The sequence below is a fragment of the Lampetra planeri genome, chromosome 2, assembly GCF_965212315.1.
Source record: "Lampetra planeri chromosome 2, kcLamPlan1.2.h2, whole genome shotgun sequence".
NCBI lineage: Eukaryota > Metazoa > Chordata > Hyperoartia > Petromyzontiformes > Petromyzontidae > Lampetra > Lampetra planeri.
The window spans coordinates 8014020-8032477 of NC_136108.1; the positions used below are offsets into that span (position 1 = coordinate 8014020).

At 47.6% G+C, this 18458-nt stretch overlaps 1 protein-coding gene across 1 annotated transcript; it reads right to left on the reverse strand.

The window, feature by feature from the left end:
* Positions 1 to 901: 901 nt before the first annotated feature.
* On the reverse strand, positions 902 to 12030 carry LOC144726511 (atypical chemokine receptor 3-like). Its single transcript, XM_078605311.1, has 2 exons — positions 11651 to 12030; positions 902 to 8835 (listed from the first exon to the last, which is right to left on the reverse strand). Exon 2 carries the CDS (start codon positions 8786 to 8788, stop codon positions 7637 to 7639), a length of 1152 nt encoding a protein of 383 aa, XP_078461437.1. The 5' UTR covers positions 8789 to 8835; positions 11651 to 12030; the 3' UTR covers positions 902 to 7636.
* Positions 12031 to 18458: the final 6428 nt, after the last annotated feature.

Here is an 18458-nt window from a genome sequence, read left to right on the forward strand (position 1 = left end):
CAACGCAAGAAATGCATTATTCTAGCCACTATTCAATCGGCTCCCGACCCCAAGAGAAGCCTCGTTGTATCCCACAGCTCGAAATAAAACAAAATGTAAACAGCTGCTCTTTTCTCTCTGTCTCTTTCTCCTCCCCCCCACCAGACCCAGCCCCAGCTACCAGTTGTGTTCAGCGTGAGCCTGAACAGATTTCCTGGCTGCCGAGACCCTGCGGTCGTCCTGGCGGCGAGCGGTAAATTATCCGGATCGAGTTCATAATTCAAGTGCAGCACAAATAAAAGCTCGAGGGGCAATGTCAGGGTGTCGCCAAGAACATTTTTAACGTTTGGAAGCGCCGCTCCTCTATAAACGCGTGCGGCGCTCGAGTTTTGCTGGGAATATCGTGGCACGAACGTTGATTTATGTGCGCCGACGTGCCTGGCCATTCCTCACAAAAACAATATCGCAGATATTAATCGTGGCCCCAACAAGTGTGAAAAATAGCCCACTGAAAGTGCGAACTGATGCGACTACGTTGACCGGGTTTAGCCAGGTGTTATCTCAGATAATGTACGCACAATCTAATTTGATGTCACAGTGAACTGCAATTTTGTTAAATGCAATTCACAGGGCTACAGAGACTAAAACTCATAATCGATTATTCTTTGTGGTCGATTAATCAGGTGACTTAAAAAAACGGTAGCTACCCCAAGCCAGCATCACGTGGCTGATGGAGCCGATAAAAGCCCCACGAACGAACAGATCTGAGTTTATTATCTCCAACTCTTTTCATTATCTGATTAGTCGAGTCATCAAACTGATAACCAGGAAGTGTAATCTATTGATTCAATAATCAGTATCCCAGGTCTTGTCACCATGCATCAAACTGACACAAATACAAAAATAGGTTCCACGCTATATGCAATGTTTGCACAGAATACTTTATACAAATATATTTTTGTTAATAAACCCCACATTTGTTATGTGTTAATATGTATAGCGCACACACACACACAATGGCTCACACACACACACAGCTGTACAGACACGTACATTCAACCGCCTGCAATGCTGCACAACCGTAACTATGAATGACAGATTTCAACAATCACGAGATCACTTTTTTTTTTGCAACACCAGAGGACAAATACTGCGAAGCGTGTAATGCAGTGATTATGTGGATCGTACACCGTGCACGAAGGACAGACATAAGAACAGTTCACCCCGTTGGGAGTACATAGCTGTGGTAACTTTTGTTGGTGTTGTATATATATACAGAAAAGTTGTGACCCATGAAGCATGTGAATGCAAGTCCTCTGGTTTACAGCTCCACCGAGCCCACTCGGCTCACGTGTTTAAAACCATGCAAGGCGATACATGACGTGGGTCTATTTACGATGCACAAATGTTTATTTAACTTAATATTTACTTCATCGGTTATAATATGTACGATTTCGTTCGTGGTGAAGAAGAAAATGCGTCGTCTTTCCCCTACCAATTCTATAAACAATTGTGCTACTGACGTTAATTGAAACGTTGAAGGAATAATATATTCTGATCTCGAGCAGAGCATTGCATCATCCCGTGTTAAAGGACAGCCTGTGGAAGGAGATATCAGAGAACTACTTCTGAGACCACTACAAGTGAGTGATCTGTCTACACGGATGGGCGGTGCAACTTTCCAATGGGCCTCGCTTCGTTGTAGAGATGTTCATTACAAGTCAAACCTATATTCGTGGTTATTTTGGTAAAGTCACGTAGATGGAAAAAAAATGAAATTAAACATTTAAATGAAAATAAAAAAATAAATTGAAAATACTAAAAGCAAAAAACCCACGACGTTTCGACCGCAACACAAGCGGTAAACATCATGATGAATTTTATTATTTTTATTTTTTGCTTTTTGTTTTCTATCTATGTGACTTTACCGAAATAACCAAGAAAATGAATTCCTGCAATCACGAAAGTTTTAAGTACATTTTTTAAATCAAACCTATATTTGTGTTCTCGGATCTACGTGCTTTGTTTTGGCAAATTGAGTATATAAAACAATCTAATTTAATATGACGGGGGTTTGTTTGTACGATCATTAATGACCAAGCTGAGACCATCAGCTCACTACGCTTGATACTCAATTTTAATCACGAGTGGCTAAATCCAGATTTATCCCAGTCTTTCAGGAGTGCCAACTCGGGGCACTAATCCTTGAGCTACCCAGCCACATCCAATCATTTATTCTTAATTGTACTGTAAGATGTAAAATAACGCATAATTACATTTTGATTACCCATTGGCATTTATTTGCCGTTTAGATATCCTCGTTTAAACTCAGTTCACAGCAAACATTAGTTCAGGCCTTCTGTGGCATAAGTATTTTCTCTAAGAGATAGAATTTTGTCTTTTCTCATCATTTTCCAAACGTATTTTACTCAATCAAAAGGCACTTCTGGGAGAGAGAAAATAAATCAGAAACCTAGTGAGTTAAACTACTATTATTTATTTATTTGCGGACCCACTTCACATGTGCAGCGTGGAACGGGATGCCGAGATGTGTAGCCCCCTCTAGTGGAGACCCTTCTTCTAGCAGTGGCGCGAACAAGAAATTGCAGGGCTGTACCTTTATCTTTTGTTACTCACATTGTGGAAAACTCAGCATGCCCCACTGAGGAGCATTTTGGGGCCCTTTCGTATATCAATCAACCTTCATTCCGTGCATGCACGTGAACAGATTTGAATTGATTCCTATAGCCTAGACGCCTTTGAGGCTTATTCTAACCACACGCATTTGTTTAAAAGAACAACTCTGCAATGGTGACTGTGTAGTCACCCTTGGGGAAAAAAACCCACCAGAACATCGAGCCACAGTCGATGTCTCAGTAGATGTCTCAGCGGGGCTGAGAGATCTACGATAATTGTCCACGAGCTGTGTACACATGCACGTGTCATAATCATCATCGTTATTATTAATCAGCCATGATCAGTGAGTGCATTGCCGTGTAAATAAGGTCTCTGCTACCCGTCGGCACCTCTCACGGTCTAAGTGTAAGTACGAGTAAAATAAACTCTCCACTGTTGTTATTAACCCTGGCTTATAACATATGGACCTCATCATGGTGTTGAAGTGGGGCCGACCGGTACAGTATATGGTTACCAGAAGCAGACTTTGGAGCACTGAGCATCGGTGACGATACTGTACTGATGAGTCCCACGAAAAGAATGAAATCGTCTCCGGTTGGCTATCACTGCAGCCTGTCAGTAGCATTGACTCAAAGTTACTTCGATGGTGACCTTGAACAGCAAGGCACTTATTCAGTAAATGTGGATGATTGCAGATTTGAGTCTGACGTTTCAGGCAATTACCCTTTTATTTCATGTACAGAGAGGGCATATTGACTGACAATAGTTGGAAATGGAACTTTGGAATGCAGTGCTCCAATGTCTTCAGTGAACTATCGTATATACCTTTATACATATCAAAGCACATCTTCGATATGCGCCGCATCTGATTTATACAACGATTCACGGTGCCAAGCAAAGCGCGTGGGAATCGCGGTGGCAGGGCTGCACGGAGACTTAGCCGCAAAGTAAGCACCACGCGCCGTCATCGCTCGCGTAACACAGCAACACAGCAACACAACTGTAGACAAAAACGTTTTTTCAGAACATGCGGCATATCACTTAATGCTCGGCCATTACAATCAACGCACACGTCTGCCAATGCTGCACGAGTGTACGAACTGTCAAGGTCAGCACACCATGTGGGCGGTTCGACCTCCCGGCGTGCCAGGTGAACGGTGGAAGTTTCCTAACCCCGCCACCTCTGTCCACCCCCAGCAGTATTGATGGGCACACCGCGGTCGATCGGCAGGTTGCATGTGGTGGGGTAAAGTGTGGGTGCTTCCACCTCTTTCAAGACGTCTGAGCAACGTGGAAGAGTAGGCCAAAAAATGACCCTCTAGAGGGGGTGCTCTCTAGAGCTCCCCTCCAGTGGAGGTCCTTCCGCCGACAGTGGCGAGAGCGAGCACTTGCAGGGCTGCACCTTTACTTTTGACACGCCATCACATCCACCAAGAAAAACTTAAGTGTATACAAATAAGCAATCTGTCGCCAACATGGCAACCACGCAGGTCGAACTGCTATCTCAAATATATAGTTTTAAAATAGTTGCACAAAACTTTACTGTAATAATGGGTGATATCTTCGTTGACATGTCGTCGCGGGATCTCATTCGTTAATCTCATTCGTTCGCACAAGCGGCTACGATCCATCGGTTTTGCATTGCTTGAAATGTGTTCGTCCCTGTGCAATTCAATTCATCTCGGACGACACGCGTTCTCTGTATGTTAGTCGCTCTTGGTTCGTCCAGGACACGCCTGCTGCGTGGCACGTCAAACAGCCCTCAATCCACTGCTGGATGGAGACCTGCTTCTACCACCCAAACGGCGTGGAAATTATTTGACTATTATCCTTGAGATTCGTTTTCTTCGTGGGGTTTCTTTCCGGTCAAATAAACGTTTTGACGATGATATTTAGGCCAGATAAAAAGACAGCGATCCTCGCTTTAGCCTTAACATACTGTTGGGGAAAGTGCTGTTTGCGAGCATCTATGAAGGCACACTCGGGGATGGATGGCCAGTACCATGCCCGATCGCCTTTATCTCCCTAGTGGCGATGTTTACACATGTTTACACATCGCTCCAGTAACTCATTTTAGGCTGAGTCAACCTCGGAGAGGCACAGATAATCATCACTGTTGTTGATCGTGAATGGGAACCGAACTCGGGTCGCCAGGTTCGGAGTGCAAGTGCGCTAACCGCTGCGCCACCGCTCCCCATATATACACACACACACAGTATTGACTTAGCGTCGGCGAGAGGATACGAACCCCTCTCAGGATCCGGGAACACTATCAACCCTCAAAACATTTTCGCAAGTAAAGAATACAAAGTTGTTTTGTGATAACAAAACCAAAATCTCAACATTTTGGCGGATCTTCCCACGGCACTTGCGCGGAGCGTAGGTTGTGAACCACCGCTGTGGACTCCACGGGATTATTTTCCACAACGCGTGCAAAGCAAAAAATGTAAAATACTTTAAAGAGTAAAATATATAATACAAACACACTATACAGACCTTGGACACACACACACACGAGCCAAAAATGTCAAGTCACTTATAATGTTGGCACCAGGGTAACACAGCCGATGGAAGAAACGGCTAGGAAAACATCACAGTTGTGTGTCAACTAACATTTGCGTGTTGCCAACTGGACGTGGAATTTCTTCATCACGAAATCGTTTTTCCTAATAGGCTCGGTTTCATTTATAGCCCAAAGCGGTTCGGACTCACAGGGCAAGTCTGTCTTCTTGACGAGGTCACGCGCCGCTCACCAGCAGATACAAACTCATTATATAAATTGTACAAATGACTCTTCGAGAAGGTTTGTGTAAGCTGCTATTACGATGGCGAGTGAGAATAATTATTATGATGCAGCATTCCCTCTGGACCGATTCGTACCTCGCAGTCGCGACCGTTGCGTGCGTGGCGTAGAGGTGCCAACACTGGGGTTTGGCAGCAATGATAGGGTGGTTTTGACATTTGTGGATTGTCGGGGGCCGTACATCAGGGGCCCCACTAAAGCCCATCAGGGGTCGCCAGTGCCCCGCGGGCCTTACAATGAAGAACACCGCCCAAACGTGAATATTGATTAATCAGAATTATTCGGGGGGTTTTTTTTTCGCCAGGAGAATTCGATGCTATTTTTTGTGAACGTAACAATCAATTTTAAGGAATTATTCGATGCACCGTAAAGCCACTAGTTTCCAGCACCCAGTCCTCCGATTTCACGGTTTGACTCACTTTAATTGTAAAAAAAATGGGCGAACAAAGCTGCGGTAATTCGAATTAACCTCCGGGTCAGCTGGCAGAAACGCACGCGGAGGGCAGCCGGTAATTAACTGTGAATTGCAGCGGTTGGATAAATGAAAACACGACCTACAAAGAAAAGAAAGTCCCAATAGGCCATCATCCCGCGGCTCAACTGGATTTCCAGGGATTGTCCCACGTCAGTTGAAGTTCTGTTCTCGAGAACAAAAGACGTTCCGAGTGGCTTTCGGGCACGCCCTCCGTGATCATCACGATATCTTCTTGGGTATGGCAGCAGCAATATGTTCAAGGAGCTAAATGCCAATGTCGAGATCTGCTAGCCACAACGAGAGGGCTTCGCGAGAATGTTGATGTAGTTTTGCTATTACTGTACACGGTCGTTCACATGTCTTGTAACCCTCAATTAATTGACCCTTAAAAGCAATTGTCCTTTGCTTATTCATTTTTGTTTTCACACCCATCGGTAGACAAACATATTGCGTTTTGGAGTATTAAATGGGGGGGGGGGGGGGTCACAAGATATATGTACCGCCCTGTACTCCCTCGAAGGAGCGCAAACTAGTGGTTTTTCATGTTAAAAAAGTGGTCAACAACATCAGGTGGCAAACTGGCACCATTTGTTTCACAAGGGCTGACTGCTGATGAGACCCAGAAGGTGTAAACCGGTCCAGGATAATAAAATAATACAAATAAAACTTAATAAAATACAATTCTCACTACGTTTCGGAAAGACAGCGTCTGAATGACTTTACCGAAAGAACCAAGAAGATGAATCCCTGCAGTCACGAAAGCTTTAAATCGAAATTTAAACGGTCCAGGATAAACAAATGCTGCTTTATATTATTCCTGAAGGCCAATATGTCGATGGACTAAAACTTGATTTGTATGTGGACACAAAGCAGAGTTATGCTTTTACAGTATTCTCCAGATTATAAGAAAGCTCTCGAAAGTAAGACGGACCTCATGAAACTATAATCGTTAGTGCCGTTGTGAAGAATCTAGGTACCAAATTAAATAAGCCGACAGATCGCATCCTTTACGTATCTGATACATCTGTTGTGTATTGTAGAGTGTTGCATCACACTCGGACCCATATCTAACAGAGAGTGGGTCCCTTGCCTCTACTGTATATACACATCTCGCAGTTCACAAGCGTTGATTCAAACAAGCCTCTGCTTATGAGTCACTGAATGCTGAACCCAGTCCAGAGTTTGCTTGTATTAATCCAATGCTCCTAAAATGACGTGGCAGGACAGATCTACGAAGGAGACGAACTGCCTGCTCATTATGTTTCTCTTAAAATATAATTGAGTGATCTCTGTCACTTTCGCTGCGAGTTTGCCAATCATCGGGCCGCTCGTGGTGTACCACAAGTCAAAGTACTCAAGTTAGAATCTTGACAACGAGGAATGGTAAACACGAAACGGCGGGCCGTGTTAGATCGCGGGCACTGGAAGTTTGAAAACCCCCTGCTTTACAGACTGATTCTGTATATACAGAGACGAGCACGCGTGTGTGTGCGTGTTTGTGCTTCATAAGTGCTCGCGAACAGCACTTGCCCCCACAGTCTGTCAAGGCTATACGGGGGGTCTTTGTCTTTGTTTGTGAAAGGCCAAGGTATACGGTATTCAATTGTCAGTCACGTGCTCATTAATGAGGGATGTTTTTTTTATGGCATCACCGTTTGTTTAACGAGACTACTACGCACATACACCGTCACCCGTACACTGGCACACACACACGCACACGCCGGCACACCGGCGTGCGCATCTCAGTCCCCGATGGCGCGCTCGGAGGGCCGTATCTCGGTGCAGTCCGTGTCCCCCGTGGCCGCGTCCGCCTCCTCCTGCAGCCGCTCCCCCTTGCTGAACCTCACCACGAGCGCCCTGCGCAGGGCGCCGCGCGCGCCGCGGCTCAGCAGGGAGTAGAGCGCGGGGTTGGCGCAGCAGTGGACGAGCGCGAAGCACTGCGTGACGTGCAGCGCCGAGTAGAGGAACCTCTCCGCGCCGCAGCTCAGCTCCACCACCTCCAGCAGCGCGAGCGCGTCCACGAAGAGCGCAGCGTGGTAGGGCAGCCAGCACAGCACGAACACGACCACGTAGGCGACGAGGAGGCGCCGCGCGCTGCGCGCCTCGCGCGGGCTTCCCGCGCGTCCCGAGTCGCGCAGCGCCCGAGCCACGAGCGCGTAGCATACGGCGATGATCGGGAACGGCAGCGCGAAGCCCACCGCGTTGCACATGAGCTGCATGCCGGCCATCCACTGGCTGAAGGCGCCCAGCGGGTAGGCGGCCACGCAGTACGTCTGGTTGGTGTGCGGCGCCGTGCCGGACTCGATGTACACGATGTCCGGCATGGACACGGCCAACGCGAGCAGCCACACGCCGGCGCAGGCGATGGCGCGCGAGCGGGCCCTGCGCTCCGCCAGGCGGCCCAGGAGGTCGGGCGAGAGCACGAGCGTGACGTAGCGGTCGGCGCTGAGCGCCACGAGGAAGAAGATGCTGCCGTACAGGTTGACGCTGTACACGAAGTGGGTGCACTTGCACATGAAGTCGCCCAGGCTCCACGCGCCGTGGCCCAGCAGCGAGACGGTCCACACGGGCAGCGTGAGGACCACGAAGAGGTCGGCCACGGCCAAGTTGAGGACGTAGCAGCGCACCTCGGGCCGCCCGCCTCGGCCCGGCCGCCAGAGCAGCCACAGCACGGCCGCGTTGCCCAGGAGGCCGGCGAAGAACACGAAGCAGTTGAGCAAGGCGATGGGCACGAAGAGCGAGCTCTTGTCGAAGGGGTGCACGCAGTGGAACACCTCGCGCCACAGGCACTCCAGGTCGCTGGCGTTGCACAGGCGCGTCCACTCCTCGGGCAGCTCGCTCGAGTTGAACTCCTCCAGCGACTCGAGGAGCGACGTGAAGTCGATGCTGCTCATCTTGACCGGACGCCGGCGGAGAACGGCGGGCGTTCCGACGGGGGAGTCTGGTGGCCCGTGCGCACAGAGGACACGGTGGGTGGGCGGCGGGTGGGGGGTGCATCCACGCGCGTGCCCGGGCACGCGCGCGCGTCGACTCGCTGCACAGGAGCTACTCTTAGCGGATCGATTTCGTCTCTCGTGTACAGCGTGTCCGCTTTGTTACACCTTAACGTGATTGATTGCAGCAACTTTGTAAATCCACCGCTGGATGAGAGCTTCCCCCACGTGTGTCGGTCGTGGGTTTTGCTCGACCATAAATGTTGGCGAAGGCGAGGGAGCCCAGGGTCGGTGGTAGAATGATCGATCATTCGCCACTGACGTTACCACAAATGCACGGGAATTGAACTCGGGTCGCCGGGTTCCCAGCGCAAGTGTGCTTAGCACACGGCGCCAAACATACAGATATGTGTGTGTGTGTGCAGTGCACGTGCAGGTGGTTCCTTTGTTTGGAACAGCGCATACTCTCGTTGATTTTCAGTGGCGCAGCGCGGACGGCATGGGCCCTGGTGCAAACGCTCCGCGGCGGGCGATGTGATTGCAGGTGACGCGAGCAGGTGATTAGTTTATTAGAGTAATAGGAGAGTGGAAACAATGCCGAATACGCCAGTGGGCGCTTCTGGGCTGTTGCCAGTCACCGTTTCTCGCCCCCCCCCCCCGTACAGTTAACATGGATTTCTTTTTTTGGCTGGAAAACCTGGGCCGGAGCCCACTTCCTACTGGAACTGGAGTCGCGGAATGTCCCTGGTGTGTGTGCGTGCGAGAGAGAGAGAGATTTTAGTTTGCGTGTGTGTGTGTCTGCCTGTGTGCCTGCAAGCCATTGACGTCGCTATCGAGTGTGCAGGCGGTACAACTGCACCATGGCCCCGCGCGCTGGAGTGGATCAAGATGCCGAGCTACGAAGAAGAGGATGGAGGGGGGGTGTAATTGGAGAGGGGGACATTGAATTACTTGCGTCCGGATCCCATGCCAAACACAGACTCTGTATTTATCCTGGAGAAATCCGATGAACTGTGAAGCTCTTTATCACAGATGTCTACGCCGTGGTGTCACTGGTGCCAACCACCACCGCAGGACATTTGAAGAGGGTCCAGCAAACGCTTTGATAAACCGCAAACTCTCATTGCTCGGAGTATCGGGCATTTGTTGAGAGTAGACAGATTGATTCAATGAAATGTGCATTTTATTAAGTTCATTGTGCGACCGTCTGGTGAGGCAATAATAAACGACAAAGGTGGAGTGTAAAGTGTTAGAATAAAGCTTGCATTGGTTATCTGTATACGTGTGGGGAACAATAAACATCGACATTTTCGTCAATAACACTGCGTTTATACAGACAATATGTAATAGGCGACGTTTCGGGCCATGAACCTTCTCGTGTGAAATAGATATGTGGGCTAGCAAGTATTTTTTTCAGGGCACCTTCAAAAATATAACCTCATGGTAAATAGATTCCCTACGCAAACTAAACTTTGCCACCTTGTAAGAAATAAGCCGCTTTATAAGTTGGTTTTACAAGATCGGTTTCATCAACGCGAAACCCATTGCATACAGCATATAAGACTCGAAAATAATGTCCTTGATAGTTGAGAATAGGTTTTTCCCCTTTTTTCTGGCAAAAAACGCACCTTTTACAAGGAATCATGTCTGTATTAACCACAATAATTGTGGTCAGAATGCAAACAAAAAACATACTTTGATAATGTATGCATTGTCTTTGAAACGGAATGGTCCACACCACAAGTACTGTGGTTAATGCAGACATGATTCCTTGTGGAAGGTGTTTTTTTTTTGTTGCCAGAAAAAAGGGAAAAAAAAACAATTATCATATTTTGGTACTGTCAAAGGAGGTCCCATGATGGTCTTTGATCGTTGTTGTTGTTGTTGTTATTATTATCACGTGATGTATTTGATGCGCGCGCATTGCGGATGATTTGGTCACAGGCTGGGGCTCAATTAGCACGCCTCGTGTGAATAAAGCGCCAATTAAAATAATCAACAAGCGGGTGGCTCAACGATGTGGCGACATACTGCCGATACAGGGTTGAGAGAGAGAGAGAGCAGCTCTGTCTCCCCGTTCGCGCTCTCTAACGGATAACATACAGCTCCGTTATCTCTTATCGCCATCGCCATCATCACATTCCGGGGAGACATTCTCCGTGACGGGGCGTCGGATAAGCGAAGACCGGGACGTCGCAAAGGGGCATTGTGCACAACGCTGTTTGATATCGCACGGATGGAGATAACGGGTGGCTAGAGATAACACGACACAAGCACACGGTCCGAGGTTAACCACGTCTTCGCCAAAGGGTAGAACCACACACACACATCGTACATGGGCTGCGCGATTACCCCCAGCGTTAATGATGACTATGATGGTGACATTCACGTGTGTCTTTGCTCAAAAAAGTTAAACGGTTAAGGCGCAGCCCCTGCAAATGCTTGAGCGCGCGACAGCTGGCGAAAGAACATCCTCGAGAGAGAGAGCGACAAGAGACATCGAGTCAGATATACACAGGAACAGAGAGATAGTGGCAGAGAAACACAAGGGCAGAGCAACAGCGTCAGACAGAAAGCGACAGACAGAACCAACACCAGGGAGAGATGTAACAAAAAAAAGAGCAGCAGAGAGAAAGACAGCGCGGCAGAGAGCCAGGAGAACAATGATCCGTGCAGACACAAAGACAGAGCAACGGCGGGCAGACAGAGATGCAGAGGGTAACAGACAGAGCCAAACAAAGCGAGAGAGATAGACAGGGCGACACAGAGCCAGAGAGACGCGGATGCCAGGAGAACAACATGACCCGTGTGCATCGTCTTCACCTGGTGGGCACCTCTGCGCGGCGTTGAGTCGCCGTGAAGACCGCGTGCTTTGAGCCGAACTCCTCGGAACCCTTCTCCCACGCGGGCGACGGCTCCCGGACAGCCGCCCTCGCCGATCACGCGACTCCCAAGACCCAAGGACGTCTCGGTTCTGTAGCAGAACTCTGAATTTACCACAAACCTCGGCGTATCATCGCATTGCGCCTCATCCTGACCGCTGCTGCTGCTTGCTTGCTGTTGCTGCTGCTGTTGTTGTTACTTTTTGACATCGGCTGTACGCGCGCGCGCGCAATAAAATCACGGGTTGCAGAGGTCGCCTCGCTATTTAAAGCGGCACGGTGGAGCACGGAGTGGGTCGTGGGGGGTGTAGAGTGAGGAGGGATGGGTGGAGGGAGGGATGGATGTGTGGTTTTTGTGGGAACACAGCAGAGCGCAAAAGGAACTCCCCGCCTCTCACCTCCTGCCACCCCCACGCCTCCCACCAACCCCTTGATCCCCGCTCTAACCGCCCACGCCCCCCTCCCATCACTCCAACCACCACACCAACCTAGACCCTGAGCCCCGGTCACGGCACGTCTTTTTGGATAAGGACGCAAGCTGTTCTCTCCCGTCACAGCCTCCGGTCAGCCTTGCAGTCATTCACTCCCATAGACATATGCAGCCTGCAGTCATTCATTCACTCCCATAGAGATATGCAGCTTGCAGTCATTCATTCACTCCCAATAATATTTACCCAGGAGAGTCACACCAGGTCTGAACACTATCTTAGGTTTTTTCGGTAAAGTCACGTAGGTGAAAAATTAAAATTAATAAAAGTTAAATAAATATAAAATAAAAATCACTACGTTTCGGAGGCAACACAAGCTTCCGTCTTCGTGATTTGTATTTTATATTTAGTTTACTTTTATTAATTTAAATTTTTCACCTACGTGACTTAACCGAAAAAACCTAAGAATATGAATCCTTGCAGTCACGAAAGCTTCAAATCTAGAAATGAACACTGTTTAGGAGCGTCCTGCACTGAGGTGTCTGGACAATTCATCATAAACACTTAATAACGATAATAGCAGTCATTTCATATTGAGAATCGCCTTCACATTCACTCTAAAAGCTCTCATATTTATATCTTAATGACCACCACGACTGCATTAACTTACAAACATCTATTACTGGGACAACCCTGGTATGGCAGTTGGCGCCTGCTTGAGTTATCGCCAGCCATTATTGTTAATTAAATGTTAATCTCATTATTAAATTAGGATTATAAAATCGATGCCAAGGCTCTGGCTTTGCCCCTCGAAACTGCTGCGCCATTCCATGAGGTACAACCTGGGTTCATTCAAGGCAGCAGGTGACGAGTAATACCCAAAAACCTCAATTAATTGAATTTCTATTGTGCAATGCCCGAATGCTGAATCGAGTGCCATAAATCTGGGCGATGAAACTCGTGTCGAAAGAACGGAGAGGAAATGACTTGTTACCATCATTCATCATTTGAAGTTTTATGAACACTTCATCCACTTGTCAATGCACGTAATTACACCCCACTGCTTTGGCTTGCACTAATGGATTTAACTATCCCCGGTTAGAGTTAGCCCCCCAATCCCCGCTCTCATTTTCCATCTCAGTTGAACATTTTGGTATTGCAAGTTCGTGATTGTGGAAGGCGCCCAAGGGACTGACGCCGATCGCATCGCACCCACGAGGTCATTCTACGCGTGGACGAGTCTCGCATTTCAAACTTAAACGAAATTCACCTCCCATTCCATCGCGACTTAGCGGCGAGGTCGGCCAGCCGCGTGTCGGGATGTACAAAGTTCATCCCAATAAGTCACAAATCCTTCCTTTCCTTGATCGTCCACAATCGACCCACCTATCTGTCCATTCATGCGGGCGATCGACGGATATTAATGGACTTGGGAGTAAGTGTTCGCAACAATCTCGCGCAACTGTAACTTGAGTTAATTTCACTCAGACGCTCCATGAAACAAGAAACGTTCTCAGGCACTGGGATTCTCTGCCAAACGCTCCCATAAGTAGAGTGAACCTTGTAATATAATTTTATCCCCAGGCTACGTTACGTGCAGCCAAGTATGCATTGAAGCAGTGTTACTGTACCGATATTTACGAATCCCTTTCTGCCAGTGTTCTGGCAATAGTACAGGCATTATGATGGTAAAACGCCAAAACTAAGACACAGATTACGAGGCACCACGTTTGCATTAACCCAACGTACTTGTGGTAAAACGTGCAAACAAATACACTTTGATAATGTACACGCATTGTCCTTGAAACCGACTGGCCTACAGAGACAGCCAGCCTCCTTCCTGGCCGTCTCACCGGTGCAAGCAAAATTCAAGTGTTTTGATTGGCCTCCTGCCCAAAATATGGGGAGCAGTTGCACAGTAGCTTCACTGTCTGAACTATTGAGCTGCCCACCGGCCTTCAACTCTAAATCACGGCATCAGTGGCGGGTGTAATCCGAACCAATTCTGTACCCCCTTCCCTCCACCCCCCTTCACAACATGCATTGACCAGCCTGGTGAAGCATGGTTAAAACAACTCCCATGACCGACAGGCTTCTAAATTATAATAATACTGTATAACTGTTTTTGAAAAAAAATGGGGCAAATGTCACCTTATATGGCAGAATATACCGGAGTACATTCAAGGGCAATTCCAAACGTATGTCTTTGAAACGGTAACGTCTCCCATGAGAACACCTGAATAATGTGTGTCTAATGATGATACACGGCAGCGTAAAGGAATGTGCTTTTAAATGCATTCCCCATTTCCCACCCATCATCAGTAAAGCCTGGGCGAGCGGTAGCAGAGTGGTTAGGGCACCGTGTTATGAACCTGGTTTCCCGAGTTAAATCCCTGACCATGGCTAACATCCATGGGGAGTGAAATATGAACCACACCTGGGCACTTATCTTTACCAACCCACACTGACCAGCATGGTTAAGTACGGTCAGACAACTTCCATGACCGACATTGCATGGGGAGGACTTCATCCAGCAGTGAATAGAACAATGCCAGTAATATATAATGTATGTATAAAGTTGTGGCTCTATCTTGTTAAAATCAAGCAAAGTGTAGATGTATCTGGTATACGCAGCTCACTTTTGCATGAAGTATTTGGTTCATCTAACATGTGTACTTTATGTATACGTGTATGAAGGTGTCACCATGCTTTAGCTCATGTTGATACTGTTAATTTGTATTTGGGGAATGGGGTGAATGGTGTCAATTCAACATTCTTATGGCAGGGGTAGCACACAATGGAACAATCCATTCTGGCGTCCTACAAAGTGGTACAGTACTGACTTAATCGCCCCTGTAATAGTCCACGAGTCCACACGTGGGGTGGCACAACTTAAGTCATGGTTATAATTGCACGTGGTCAATAGCTGTGAATCATGTGATAACCATTCGAGGAGTGTTATCAAATAATTCACCCTTATTGGAAATATAAATAAATCAGTACGACTACGGGTTTGGTACCTGACGTGTTAGACATTTCTGCTCTGGCCGATAAGACGATAAGGACGATAAGCCGAGTCAATCGACTTGAGGCAAGCACTCGAACCGTAGCGACACTTGGCCAGACTTCTATGCAGATAGAGCCGAAGTACAAGCGTATTAAACGTTCCCAAACTGCAACTCCAGGTCTCCCTTACAATAGACTCCTCTCAACGAGATTGTAACGTGGCTGCAAAATCACTGCAGGCTTTACAAAACCTACTAAAACTGTGCACAATCTAACGGTTATGATAGGTTTTGCGAACTATTTTTTCCCGACTTACAGCTGCAAAATAAAACGATGTCCCAGCCCTTCATAATCCGAGTGAGCTTAAGAAGACTCCCAACGGCCTTTATTGGTGTCAAGCCAGCGGCATAATCACATTATCAGCACAGGGGGTGCTGCAATCGCTCAGGTAGTACCCCAATACTATTGAAAACGTATCTCATGGTGGTCGTCAAGGAGGCCCCAACTCGTATCGTTGGCCACCAAGGGAGAGGAACCAAGGCACCCCCTGCCACCACGCCAGTTACGCGACTGAGTCGGGCTAAATGCGCAGCCGTATCCCGTGACTGGCGGGACACGAGAGGCGACGGTCGTCATCGAGAGACGCCATCCACCTCCTTCAGCAAAGCCACTCTGAAACGGCCGTTTAGGTTTTTTGCGGTTGTGCCGTAGAGCTAGCTATCCGATGTGTATATTTCGAGTTATATCGTGAGCTGTCTGGCCTGCCTGACGCTGCTGGGAGCATCTTCAAGAACTCGTCGCCAGCACATGGAGCGAAAACGTCAGATATCATGCTGAACACACGGTCCAACGCGAAAATACATCGGAGAAGGAAGCCACTTTTATGCCATGGGTTAAGATGAAAATGTAAGTGACGTAGGGCCTGTGTAAAAGCCCTGCCTCGCTTTAACTTCACTATGTAAATATACACAGGGTAAGCGAGGTACAGGAGACACTGCTTGCGATGTATTTGGTGGACGTTGCCAACATGGCCCTGTTTAGTGTCCCATGCTACCAGGTAAGGTCCACGGAGCTCTATAGCTTTTTTTCAGAAGCGACCTGGTCACAAATGATAGCTCAACGAAGTAACATCATGTGGAAATGTATGGCAGCCAAATACTCTAACGCACGTTTCTAAATGTGGAAGGAAAAATCGGAGGACCCGGAAATAAAAACACGCAACCACGGGTAGACAAACTTGCAAACTCTCAAATATATAGGCGTCGTGATATAACCCACGACCTCCTGTATACTAGGCGAGGTAGTTAACATCCAGCCATCGTGGCGCCATGCTGTGTCTGGAGCGTGGACCAAATGGGTCGATTTGGCGGGCGTGCGCTGGGGTCACATGCGCCCGCCAGAAACCATTTGTCTAAAGCGCCCCAGCCCTGAACACTATGTGCTTAATTAAAAAAGAGCCAACATGTTGCAATCGAGTCATTAACAGTTCACCGACATAAACCCACATTTTCCCAACAGGATAGAATGCGTACAAAGTGCATTATTTTGTCTACGTCCGAGTGTCTTAACTCAAGCCACGTGTTATATAGTAGGGAATACGTGGAAATGGATAAATACACGACATTACAATGTTCAGCTCCACAGAGCGAAACCACCAAATGTCAATAGAACGCCTCACTTATAAGGGAGTGCGTACAAACGAAATATCTCCCATGTACAGCATATAAACGGACTGTCAAGTCAAGTGTTGTTAGCAAGCGCCTTTTAAGTGCTGCATTACACATGAGAGGGATGTTGGGAACACAACCACGCGACCACCGTTGTCTTGCCAGCGCTGTTGATGTACACGCACACACCAGGTACTCTAAATAAGTTTATCTATGAGAGGAGCCGGTTCAAAGTTGCATAAACCATCACGCAAACTCCAGTCATCGTCGCTGCAGCTTTTGGCTATCCATCGAACAAGGACGGTCACCCCATCCGCGCGCTCTTCGACGTGCTTCTGCGGCCGTCTGGAACGCTCTTCCTCCCGATATTGGGAAGCCACTGGAGATATGCCCTTTGAAATCTAGATTGAAAATTCATCTATTTCGAAATTTTCTGTTTAGTTTGTTTTGCCCCCCCCCCGCAACTCCGATTAACACGGTTGGCTACGTACGATGCGAAAGAAGTTCAACATGTATTCTAGATTTGAAGCTTTCGTGACTGCAAGGATTCATATTCTTATTTTTAGGTTTTTTTTTACTTGATCGAAAAAAACCTAACAATAAGTTCAACATGCACACATTCCGATGCGAGACAGGCATCGAACTTAATTCGCTGGGCTCGTAAACGCAATGCGCAACCCCCAAACTGCACCACCGCTCCCATGCACACGCGGAGGAGACGCGGCTTGATCTGCACGTGCCGGGCTTTATATAAAGCATAACCCGCAGGGGCATTCCGCCGCCGTTGGACGTAACACACATGTGTAACACTGCTCCGTGCAGCGGTACAGTATGCCATCATCACCGGTATAAATGTCTGGCTTCTCTCAATCACTCATGCGGCAACTGGAGGGGCTTTAGACCGTGTAACCTGAATTATTTTCAACCAATCATTACCCCCCCACCTTTCCGACTTGCATGCTTGCACGGTTAAAATATGCTGAGCGCGTGTGAAACTACATGGACGCGATGTTGTGTTTACAGACACTGTCAATCTGAAACCACCGCCATGTCATAATGTATTCGACAGGCAAAGGGTGCGTTGAGTACAACTGTGGGAAGTCAGCATAAACAAATACGGCAATTGATAGCATATATTAAAATGTAGTTACTGTAACTTCCTTCCGAATAACTTAACTCTACTCACGAAGAGTGTAAAAACATATACTTCCATTATATATGAAATATATTTAGGACGCAGTGAAAGAGTTTTAAGTTGACATAAGCCTGGCATATTCTACGCAATTATAACCAGGGTGCGACTGTAAAATCACACGTAAATTACGGCACCACACCAGGGACTGCCGGTATTGGAAAGTTACTTAACGACGTTTGTATTCGAATAATCCTTATTATTCATCTCTACTACTGTAAACAGTGATTTTGCAATGGAGAAACTGGCCATCTCCATCCGAATTGGGGAATTTCATCACCGAAATATAAACAAGTACCCCCCCCCCCCTTCTCGAAAATACAAGAAAACACCAACTTTTGTAGAATGACGCATCTAGTCAAAGTCACATTGATTATAAATATCCCAATGTCAAACCTCTGTACACATTTTACATGGTACAGACGAAAAATAACTGTGTTTTGAGCCTGACAAACA